The sequence below is a fragment of the Watersipora subatra genome, chromosome 2, assembly GCF_963576615.1.
Source record: "Watersipora subatra chromosome 2, tzWatSuba1.1, whole genome shotgun sequence".
Taxonomy (NCBI): domain Eukaryota; kingdom Metazoa; phylum Bryozoa; class Gymnolaemata; order Cheilostomatida; family Watersiporidae; genus Watersipora; species Watersipora subatra.
This window is the reverse complement of record NC_088709.1, coordinates 62,391,308-62,404,077: the sequence shown is the minus strand read 5'-3', so window position 1 is coordinate 62,404,077 and position 12,770 is coordinate 62,391,308. Positions and strand designations below refer to the sequence as shown.

The window sequence follows — 12,770 nt, the reverse complement described above, 5'->3', positions numbered from 1 at the left end:
TCGTTGTATATATGTAAAGGAGTGCCCTCACTCAGTTGGGCAGAGCAAATAGCCGTATGCTCCTCGGCTAGTGCATGGAATTTCCTTCTGTAATAAAAACTGAACAAAACTACACGCATTCTCTTCTCTTTATGTGATAGTCCAGATCCTGCCAAGTAAAGGCCGGCAAATCCCTTTACAGGTGGACTGCCTAACATCTGCAAAAACATGTTGTTACCGTAGTGATCCTATTTGGTGTTGGCAGGGTAGATGCTTCTGCAAGTTTTTTGGTAACAAAAGAGATAATTCACTACAGACAAACATATTTGGTTTCCTTGTAAGGGTTGTTAGGCAAATTCATGCCTTTCTAAAACGAATTTTAAGTTAATAATTTGCCTTTGGCCAATCTTTTTACATAAAAAGTCTTATTTCAAAGTTTAGGCTGAAACTTTACAATAATTAAACTTTTTATCACATAAGAAAAATTGTGAACTAATTGACTTTGCTCTGCTTATAACCAATCCTTGATCGTATTATTACAACAAAGAATATGGGCTCTAGTGTCAATCATAGTTCTAATTGTTTAGCTCTATGGTAGAGGATGGCTTCAGTTTAACAATTTTCTCGATAAAAACAGATCTGTACTATTTAATGTTTTAAAGTTCTTTCTTGGCGATTTCTAAATTCATCTGGTGATTTTAAGACTCTTTTAAATCAAAAAATTATAATAACTACTTGTTTCTCAGAATCCCATGATGATAAGAAATATAAATGATTGACTATGAGGAAGAGGGTCAAGTCGCGTAAATGGTTTAGTAATAGTCTACCACACTGTATAACTAAACACGTTACCATGGTGATTATTTGAAAGTGGGTAAGCTGGCACATTTTTGGAGGATGAATTATCACTGCTTTGAATAACAAACCAGAATACTGAGCTGTTAAATGTATCGATATTTATTAAAATCTGTAGCGCACGTCAATCTCATCGATTTTTGGTTAGAATCCTTTTTATTTTTTATAGGCGTTATTAGATTTTAGTGACTAATATTACTCTAATCTAATTATTATATTGCTATTCACTAATATGTGTTTTGCAAAAATAAATCCTTGTAAGAGTTTCTTGGGTATAACATTTACATTTCCTTGTTTGATTGTAGTTCTGCTTGCGATCAGCTTTGATGAGGTTTGAATAAAGATGGTTAATATATTGCAACATAAGCAGTGAACTCAGTTTAACCTTTGCTACAATAAGAGTCCATTCATTTGAGTATCATTCATCAGCATCAGGAAATAACAATTGCTACTAAGAGAATCATGTCAGAGTATTCAAATTTAGGGCCAAGCAAGCTACTATTGGATCAATCCACCATCTTTCTACTTAGAATAATTGTGCACATGCTTATTACACCTGATGATATCTCACAATGCAGCAGTCTCAAAACACTAGATTGAACTATAAAGAGTTGTCCAGAGGCTTTATTGCTAATGCTAACAAGCGTTAACTTAAAAATAGAATAACGATATTTACTTGGCACATCCATCAGTTGGTTTGATCTTCTCTCTAATTTCATCAACTCTGGTTTTATAACCATCCTTGTTCAACTTTTATAGCCATAAACATTTCTCAAAACAAACTATTTTTATGTTATACATTTAAGCATTGATCTCATTGCTAATGAACATTGACTTCCTGCCATGAAACAACTAACTTGCCTCACAGACGTATATATATACACATATATATATATATACCTAAATATATATAATAAATAAACTACTCATAACTAAATATAATACATTGTATATACATATATATAAATATATATAAATATATAAATATATATATATATATATATATATAACTCCTGTTTTGTTAATAAAATGCAATAGTAGCACCCATAAAAGTACTAATAAAATTAACTGCTGACAATTAGTGATAAAACAGTCATGTCAATACAACACGCCCTACATTTGTGATTAACAAGTCACCCTGTGAAAACTGTAAAAATGCATAGACTAAAAATAATATACATTTTGCTAAAGAAAAAGCAATGTTTTAATAATTCTTATTATGTGAATAATCAATAATTTTAAACAGAAGATAAACTTATGCAAACATGATTTAAGAGCGAAGCTCAAAATATAGTTTTTTCAATCAGTAACACTCAAATATATCATTATAGCTAAAAACTTAAAGCTTAAATAGTGTTTACTAGTTTTTGTGTATTCTAGTTATTTGTGGTGTCAGCAGAGGCTGGTGACTGTTCATTTCCTGATATCTGGTTAGGGGTTGCTTGTACAATTTGATAGTATGTTGGAGGTTGCTGAGACTGGAGGATGTAACTGCCTTGTGGAAGCATGTGTGTTGTAGCTAGAATAGAAGCAAAATAAATTGATATAATAGCTATCATTTTCTTGGTTATATTGTTTGTAAAAGATGCTATTGCTTTGGGGCATGAGCCATTCTGGCCATTTTTGAAGTAGTACATTTAATATTTTACAATCAAAACAGAAACTTACTTTCAAATGTTAATTTTACACCCTGGGTAAGGCGAAAGTTTTTAAAGTACAACTTAGCAGCGTTGTCTGTACATGTACATTTGCTATAACGGTTAACCATTTTACCATGTACAAATATTGTTTTTATTTGTTGTATACTTTCATTTGTTTTAAATCACACATCGCTGTCAAAATAACCATCTGTGATTTTTATTTTGTGCTGCATTTTGTTAACTTGCTTGCTCTATTGGTTAAATGTGTGAACTTTTTGGCAGTTAGCATGTAGCAGCGAAATAAGAAAGTTGTTTACGCTTAGACAGACATGAAGAAAAAGTAAGTCATTGATTTAGAAACAAGAGACATTAATATTCAACACAAATTATAAAAACCAAATAACATGAACAATGTCGAAACGACTGCAACTATCAACATGCATGTATAGTTGCTTTCTCATGTAATAAAGAAGGCAATTCTACTTTCAAACAGCTATTCATGATTTTCTGAATAATTTGTACATTTTAGTGTTTTGATTATGTTCTTACAGATATTTCAAGTTTTTTTAAGTTTTAGCATCAGTTCTTAATTGGTCTTGTTTGATTTGCTTGCTTGTTGCTAAGCATATGAGTGAAATCCAGATACACATATTTGAAGTCGTTTAAATGTTATGTTATGATGCACAGTTGTTTAGTAATTTTAAATAATTACCTGTTGGAGTTTGATGCCCTGTTGTGACTTGGTAGCCACTTAAGTTGACATGTTGAGTTGGCACAGTTCCAGGATAAACCACATACTGCTGTTGAGTTTGGAGAGTGGGAGCAGCATACTGCACTTGATGATTTGAGTGGACTGGGAGGCAGCAACTACAGATAGCTTCACAACAGAGTGCAGCACTCCATATCGTTATTATCAGCTCAGCAACAGAGAAGAACAGAAACACACAATTCAGTGCTGCAGTGGTGTTTTCACTCTGTGAATTTAAATAGTATTTTTAAAGGTTGACTTGCAACAAAATTTACATTACAGTTATTTGGTATCAAAAGATTCACCATGTCTTACTCTGTTGTGTTGTAGGTGCAAAATATGTGGAAATGTGATTATAAGCTTGTGCAAGCTCGAAAGTGAACAGTTAATCACAACCATCCCAAAAACGCCGTAGGTTGGAATCCCTTTCCAAAACAGCTCAGGTGGGATGTAGTTGAACACGTTGGGTTCTGTTTGCAATTTCATGCAACCTCATTCGTCGAAATATTTTCACAAATACACTTCACTCATTCAATAAAACCATGTCCATTGCCCTTACGCGTCTATTTTATCATCATTGTAATGCTGCCAATTTGAGCACGGATATCTCAAAACCTACCGTAAAAACTCGTTTAATATTTTAAACTTATCTCGAAGGAGTGCAGATCATTTGCTAAAACATGATGAGCCTGTTGGTCACCTGTGATAGTTGAAAAAATGCTGCATAATTGGTTTGGGCTAATTGGCAGGAAGTATGGGTAATATGATCAGATTATAACTAGATGATTAGACCAAACTGAAGCAAAACTGTACAGTAGCGAGCATCTATATTTGATAAGTGCTTTCCGGTAAAACCCGAAGTGTTTGTCATAAACTGTTGCTACAAATTGTTTAATATTAAGCCTTTTATTGACCTTTCATTTCACGTGATAACATGACATGTCAAAAGAATAACCATGCCGACTGGAGTACGTCGTCAAAATAATAGCGTTTTTGTGATGGCTACAATTAACTGTTTGTTATTTAGCTTTTAAGAGCTTGTAATCACATTTCCACATCTTTGCACTTAAAAAACAGCAGAGTGAGACGTGGTGAATCTTTTGATACCAAATAACTGTAATGCGAATTTTGTTGCAAGTCAACCTTTAACAGAAAGTTGCCACATTATTGAAAATAGATGAATACAAATTTAAACAAATTTCAAGTTGTCTAAAAGAAATCTTATTTAATTTGCTGTGGCAGTTAGAAAAGAATGAAGCATCAAAACTTTTAAATAAAAACCAACAAATTAAAAAAGATCTATTCTGAACTTAAATAACAAAAATTATAATTTTAAATTAATGTACCAGTTGTTTCCTATCAAGTGTTGATTTGCCTCATAAGTATTATTATTATTATTGTTAATATTATTTTGGTTTTAGTGACTTAAATTAGGGCCATTAATACATACATACATGCTAATTGATAACAAATTATTTCTTAGACCAGATATGCGAACTAGAAGGTGAGATTCAAGATTTCATGAGCAACTTGTTTATTTCTCCAATTTTTAATATTTAGAGGTAACTTTATTTTTATTTGTAATGTTACTCTTTCCAGTAAAATCTGACATATTCTTGAAGTCTGAAAACAAAGATAAAAGTTTTAATTTTACTTCGCTGATTTCGATTAAAGCTCTCTCCAACTTGCTAATTATTGCTGCGTAACACTGTTTCATCTACATGTAGCTTTGCTTTAAAACTGCTTTCACTTATAGACATATTTTACTCTTGTAAATAGACACTTACTGGGCAAGCGCTAGAGTTATGTTTACAAAAAGATGAAAAAGTGTTCCAACCAACAACCATTGATGCCACCGTAACGAGCACTGGAAAGAATATAGTCGAGCTGATAATGTTAAGGATCATTGTAGCCATTATCTACAACAGAGATAAGTTACAGATAATATTAAGAGTAAACATTATCATCATGCTTAGTTAAACAAGGTATAGGTAGGTGAAACAATGAATATATTGCATTAAAGAGCTCAACTTAAAAATGTTCAAGTATATTTTTTTAACCATTAAAAAATCACTTCCTTGAATCCCTAACTGCACCAATGCAAACCATTAACCTAATGCGTAAAAAAAACACATCACTGCTTTAAAATTCAAAATTTTGTATCTCTGAATACCCCTAATAGACAAATAACGGTAACGGTGCATCTTAGGTCAGTACAATGCGCATACAACGCATGCGCAACGCACATACAAGGCGCTTGCAATGCACAAACATTGTGGATACAACGCCGACACAAGTAATTAACAACGCGTGCGCCACAATGTGACACAGTGAAACACATTAATATTTTTAATAATATTATTGTTTAATAATAATAATAGTAGTAATAATATTATATTGTTATTCAATATCTTATTTATATTTATAGTCTGGTAATAAAACAGGTCTAAAGCATTGCACAAAGTATTCTATTTTTTTTCTAATGACCGTTGTATGTGGGTTGTGATAATAGTGTATGAGTGTTGTATCCACAATGCCTGTATGTTGCAAGCGCCTTGTATGGGTGTTGTGCATGCGTTGTATGCGCGTTGTACCGGCCTAAGATGTACAGTTACCCAAATAACTCCTTTGTAGGTCCCCAGTGCCAATATCAATAAGTAAAGTATTGACCATAGTACTTTGCAAATGAGAGAGCGTCAAATTAGAAGATGACTTTAAACTCAGGCAAAATATGTCTACTGCATACAAATAATCAGCAAACTAAAAGTTGATCACAGCAATTTTTGATTACATTCATGTATAGAGAATATGTATATACAAAATATTGCAAAAAGTATAATCTTACTTTAAAATTCAGTAAAAGTGTTCAAACATTCAGATGAGCACTAACAGTTTTTGAGTAAAGTTGTGCACTTACTAAGCAATTGTTTTTACTCAAATGTAGACATAACATTGCAATATTACAACACATCCCATATTGATATACTACTTGAAAATACAATATAGCTTACCCAAGAGCGTGTGTTGCGCTTCACTGCACCGAGTCCAATTCCACCAGTAATAACAAACTGTAATCACATTCAGATTTAATAATGATTACTGATGCTGTAAACCTTTACCTTATGTGTGGTTAAGAAAATTAGAATAGTGTTATAAAAGTACACTTTGTTGACATAAACTAGTTATGTACTTTTTGTGCCATATTGTGTCAGTACTCCTTTAAGTAATCATAGACTCAAAGGTACATGGAAAAGTTCTTTTTTATAACACTCAATGGCATGTGCCACCTGTTTTAAAACCTCATTTGCTGTACCAACATAAAAACTTTGAAACAGATTACCACCAATAATGTAACCAGCAGATAATGTAACATCAGAGATAATGTGACAAACAAAATACATTAGACACTGATAATGAAGTAGTCAGCAGAAAAAAGTGTAATATAACATTCTTTTCTTTACCCTAGGGTTTTTTTTCAGATTTACATGTATGACTTCTCAGTGATGCTTTATTTCATGAGTGTTACTTCATATTACATGTTTACACAGCTGTCCATGAAGTGAGCATAGCCAGCTATACAATGTCGCAGTACTTTTAGCGTCTACTAACTGTTCTATCCTGACCTAGAAAAAAGTGCCAGCGGTAAAACAGATAATAGGGTTTCATTATTTAAAAAATATGTATACTATATTATTGTTAGAATAACAGTTTTTTAAAGAATATTAAAAACGCACCTAATACACTACCGGTAGAGGGACTTTCTGAAGTCATAACTTGATGAGAACAGCTCTATATTTTTTTAAAGCAGCAAGTCAACAGTGAGTGGCAAACAGCTTTTCTCACCTTCGTTGTTCCCGAATCTTAATATATGTATTATAGATATTAAGAATAGGGATCATTATATATATTATATGTATTCTATACAATTTATATGTTTTATATATATACATATATATGTATTTCTATATACACGTATATACATGCATATAGTATATATTATAAATATACGATATATTTTATGTAAATTATATATACAATAAATAATATATATACTATTACTATATATTATTAGTTCTAGGTGCTCATATAGACGTTAAACCTGGACTGGGAGTTATCTCAAGTGTGCTGTTTTCAGCTAAAATTAAAAAAACTTTGCATACTTTGAAAGGGGATGATGTAAGGCAAGCATTCAGTTATCGTAACCTAAACAATTGTAATATTTATAAAGAAATTGTGCTTCAAATTTCAAAGAAACATGATTTAACAGAGTGCAACCTAGACAAAGTAAAAAATACGGTTCATAATTTAATACTATAAAATATACAGAAAATTAATCAATGTGAATTTTGCATACATCTCATCAGTACTATACATTTGACATAAAAATACGGAAACTTCTCTAAGTGATTGAACACACCAAAACTTTTAGCCACATCTCCAAGCTCCCACCAAAAGCCTTTAGGCAGTACTATCATGTAATCACATCAAGAGTTTAAAGAACTCAAAACTGAAAATGTTAGCATTATGTTTAGCACTCATTATGAATAGTTGCTAGATTAAATTTTTTTTTGCTGTGGTGGAATTCTAGTAAAATTAAATATTTTAATCTCTTTAAAATCTTTCAAAAGGATTTGCTAAAAGAGTATTGGCTGTACAGCATTTGTACATGTTTCAAAGAATAATGTAAAACAAGTGATCACATCTTATACACTGTAGGTGATATTAACTTACGTATACTCCACACCAAATACCATAGCCGGTGAAGGAGAGTTCTGAACTGTATCTCGATTCTGCTTCGACTACTAAAAGACTGATTCCAAATGGTAAACAAAGTGCTCCAACCACTATCTGAGTTATTGACAATCTGTAACAAAGCAGTTGACTTTAGGCCAAAAAATTTACAGAAGTTTGTTTTTTATTTGCCATTCTAACAATATTTTGGTAAAAGATAAGTGATGCAGGTTTCCCTATTTTTTATAATACCTCATCAAGTATCAACTAGTTTTTTCAATTCATTTACATTTGAAAATTTTATCAACAATGTTGTCATTAACTTTTCCTGTAAAACTTTTTGATTTATACGCAACAAATTTTTAAGTTTGTGTTTAGGTTTTATACAAATAGTAGCAAAAAATTGAACATGTATTATTACTGGTTTTATGTATTATAACATCCATTATATTTTACAAAGTCTGGTTTTCAGAAACTAAAAGTTTTTTTACCATAACATTTTCAGTTAAAGTTTACTTCTTCTGCAGTTTTTACCTCACCATAACAACATTTAGTAAAAATAAAAAGCCTATTCAAAACAGTTTTTTAATAAAATTTATCTGCCATAAATGCTTAAAGTTTGCTCAACTGAAAATAATCAATAGCGATGAGCAAAAAGCTATCTAAATACAATGTTTTCTACACTTAGCCAACCTCAACGTGGTACATAAATTAAACTGAAAACTAACAACGCACTGTTGTTGAGGTTACCAAAGATTGTTGATGAGAGTGGAAGCCACTTTGACTGTGCAAACCAGCAAATTGTTTTATACGAAATATCGGTTATTGTATTTACAAAGTTTCTTTGTGAGTGACTTTATGAACACTGTCATTTTTAGTGCCAGTTTACAGCATAATCAACAAAAAAGCATGAAAACTGCCTATCAATTTTTCTATGTAGGCATGTTTTTAAAATACCTTGTTTAAAATTTCCTCGTATAACCTTTTTAAACATTACTCATGTGTTTTGTTTCAACAAATAGTTAGAAATTAAATAATTAAAATTGATCAGTTTTAGATTTATTAGTTAGCTACATATATTTCAAGTCTTTCTGATGTACAAGACTCCACCATAGTTTGTATGGTCAACAGTATTTTAATACAATTCATAAAACATAACACATTAAATTTGCTCTACAATTCTTTATAAATAATGTTAAGCAATTATTGGAAAACTATGATGTATATGTTCGCAGACATGTTTAAAAAACTTTTAGCTGTTTGAAAAAACAAAAACAGAGTAATAAACATTTTATTACTTTACCATAAATCTTTTTAACTCTTCAGTGTTAAACAATATGCTAATGCTGTTTAGATTCACAAGTTACTCATGAAATATTACAAACCATCCTCTTACCCCTTTAGCTGAGACACGGCAGTTGGTTGTAACTTATAAAAATTTTCCTGAGGGTTTTGAGTTACTATGGTAACACCAGACGGTGTATCGAACTGTGACTGGGTCGGTTGCATTATTTGTTGTTGCTGCCCTGGCATCTGTTGAGGCTGCTGTGTCTGTTGTTGCTGCATGCTGGAACTCAAATATTGTAGAGATAAAACTGTAACAGAAGTGAATCTATTCATTTTTTAAAGTGTAGAAATTTATTTACTTTAATGAACGTTGAACATTATAAAACTTGAAAAAAAACTTTGCATGATCAGGAGTGTCAAGCGGTAAAGAATTTTAACCAAATATTACATTAGCATTCAAGGCAGATTGTTCATCCTATTATTTAGGCAAATATTATATTCTTTTAACATACGATAAGCCCATAGAAGATGATATACCATGAGTTAGCTCAAATTTTTTTAACAGATCATTAGCAGCTAATTTGTTAAACTAATTGCCAGATACCATGTTTGTTGTATGTCACAATGAATGCAATTTCATGTTCTAGTCTATTTTTCACTTATGAAATGTACTTACTATATCAGCTGAAAGGCTAATAGCAACCAATACATATCTAGGAATTTAAAAATAGCTGGCTATTATGAAGTCGGCTTAAAAAACTGTAACCCTGCAGTTTGTATTGCAATCAAGTTACAAAGTTTACAAGTAGGTTTAATGCTACTAAAATCGATAAAAAATAACAAAATTGTTTACCCTATCCTTGCTGTCACATACCATACGTTGATATACCAACTTATGTATCCTAGTGTAAGACTTTCAAAAGCAGCTTACATTATTTTGTGTACATTTCCTAAACAGGACCCAAAGTTAGTCTTAGGTGATAATTTGGATCACAAATTGTTTTTAACTAAAGCATGCTGACAAGCAGAACATCTTTCAACTTCCTGCCAGCTTTCCCGAGCAATTTTAAAGCAAAGCAACCAACCAATCTTGGCGGAGTTGTGTAGAACATACTGAAACAACCAAAGACTGAAATAAAGGTTTTGATCTCAATGACAGACTATTTGTTAGAATTTTCAAGTGAGCAAACAACAGAGACCTATATATGTTGCATCCATTGCACAATAACTAATCAGTTTTAGTCTGCCATGTGCTGAAACGTCACTATAGCGTAACGGTGTTGGCATACTATTTCTTCAATAACATCCTAGACTATGATTAGTTTAAGACTGTCCTACATAGGATAACCCTGTTTTAGCTTTCTCCTATTGTTGTTTGATGTATCCTCATCATGCGAATGGCATGCCTTATCTCTGTTGAAATGTTTGACAAATGTGCTCTAATTCTATGTTAATATGTGATAGACTCCATTCATCCCAGCCTCTATTTTATTCCCTCTCCTATTTAATAGTTTTGTTGTTAATTACTATATCATTTTATCATCAGCAGTTTTGGTGAATTAAGACATTCTGGTAAATGCAGTGATGGAATTCAGTGTTTTGAGTATTCTATAAACTGAGTACTTGTTCAACCAAGCCTATGAATTTATTCTGTAACTAAACCACTACATGTGTTGCCTTTAAACAAGTAATTCCGATAATGCAAAATAACACTCGTTCACTACTTCAAGTTGGCTTGTTGGCTGATTTATCATAACTTAAAACTAAAAATATCTTGGTAGCATTTCCTGCTTTACTAAACAACATCCAAAATACCACTGTCAATTCAGTAGCAGCAAGCGAATGAAGCGACCTTATTTGGCAATGACTAAATGTGGCTCTTCTGCCAGGCTACAACATTATTAGTTTATGGTCATGGTTTATTAGTTTGTAAAACTATGAATAGATTTGTGTTCATGATGTTATTAACTAAATGTCAGCAATTATGTCGCATATCTTTAATTACCCAAGCTGTTAAATCTTATAAACTTAAGTAAATAAAGTAATAAAGTTATAGTTATACAAATTTTATAAAGTTAAAGTTACTGTCATAAAGTTAACTTTTAAAGTATTCGGCACCAAAACATGTACACATGCTTTTGTTGGCTGATTTATCACAATGTAAAACAAAAAATATCTCGGTAGCATTTCCTACTTTATTGAACAACATGCAACGTGTCACTGTCAAATCAGTAGCAGCCAGCGAATGGAGCGATCTTAATTGCCAACGACCAAATGTGGCTCTTCTGCCAGGCTACAATGTAAGTCTAAAATCACTCACCTTACTAAACCTCACCGGTACTGTACATTAACTGGAAAACAACTGGCGTTGCTACATGTATTTAAATGCAGTTAAAGCAATGATTCATTCAGGTAACTGATATGTAATGGCTCTGATGATTACAAGTTCCTTCTACAGTCTGCTTTATGCTTCATCGCAAAAAACATGAAACTTTATAACATCCGCCTTGTTTTCCTTATCCGATGGTTATGTTCACTTTCGCTTAAGCTTCGCTTTGCTGTGATATTAATATAGTTTGTGAACTGTCTAACATCTGCAAAAGCATTTCGTTACCTTAGTGATCATATTTGGCATTCGCAGAGTAGAGGCTTCCGCAAGTTTTGTTTTAGTGATAAAATAGATAATTCACTACAGACAAACAGTTGTTTTGCTTTTAGGGGTTATTAGGCAAATCCATGCCTTTCTAAAATGACTTTTAATTCAATAATTTGCCTTTGGCCAATCTTTTTACATAAACCACGTAGTTTCAAAGTTTAGTCTCAAACTTTATAATAATTTGACTTTGCATCCCATAAGAGGAATTGTGAACTAATGAACATTGCTTATAATCCTTGATCATATTATTACAATGAAGAATATGGGTTCTAGCGTCAATCATAATTTTAATCGTTCAGCCCCAGGATAGAAGATGACTTAAGTTTAACAATTTTCTTGACAAAAACATATCGGTACTATTTTATATTTTAAAGTTCTTTCTTGGCAAATTCATCTGGTGATTTTAAGGCTCTTTTAAATAAAAAAACTATAGTAACTATTTGTATCTCAGAATCCGATGTTGACGAGAAATGTTAATGATTGATTATGGGCAGAAGGTCAAGTCACATAACTGGTTTACTAATAATCTAGCACACTGTATAACTAAACACGTTACCATGGTGATTATTTGAAAGTGGGTAAGCTGGCACATTGTTGGAGGATGAATTATCACTGCTTTGACTAACAAAACAGAATACTGAGCTGTTAAATGTATCAATATTTATTAAAATCTGTAGCGTACATCAACCATATCGATTTTTGATTAGAATCCTTTTTATTTTTAATAGGCGTTATTAGATTTTAGTGACTAATATTACTGTAATCTAATTATTATGTTGCTATTTACTAATAGATGTTTTACGAAACAAATCCATGTAAGAGTTTTTTGGGTATAATATTTACGTTTTCTTTGTGATTGAATGTAATTCTGCTC

The 12,770-nt window shown here is 31.8% G+C and overlaps 1 protein-coding gene across 3 annotated transcripts; it reads right to left on the bottom strand.

The window, feature by feature from the left end:
• Positions 1 to 1,438: 1,438 nt before the first annotated feature.
• Positions 1,439 to 11,586, bottom strand: LOC137387016 (membrane-spanning 4-domains subfamily A member 4A-like). 3 transcript variants are annotated; one of them, XM_068073298.1, is made up of 7 exons: positions 11,561 to 11,586; positions 9,350 to 9,548; positions 7,954 to 8,086; positions 6,234 to 6,290; positions 5,010 to 5,141; positions 3,187 to 3,448; positions 1,439 to 2,353 (listed from the first exon to the last, which is right to left on the bottom strand). In XM_068073298.1, the coding sequence occupies exons 2-7, from the start codon at positions 9,517 to 9,519 to the stop codon at positions 2,211 to 2,213; spliced, it is 897 nt and encodes a 298-aa protein (XP_067929399.1). In that variant the 5' UTR covers positions 9,520 to 9,548; positions 11,561 to 11,586; the 3' UTR covers positions 1,439 to 2,210. The 3 variants fall into 3 exon arrangements, with proteins under 3 accessions (XP_067929399.1, XP_067929400.1, XP_067929401.1); XM_068073299.1 differs by lacking the exon at positions 11,561 to 11,586 and adding an exon at positions 10,579 to 10,634; XM_068073300.1 differs by lacking the exon at positions 6,234 to 6,290.
• Between the last annotated feature and the right edge of the window lie 1,184 nt (positions 11,587 to 12,770).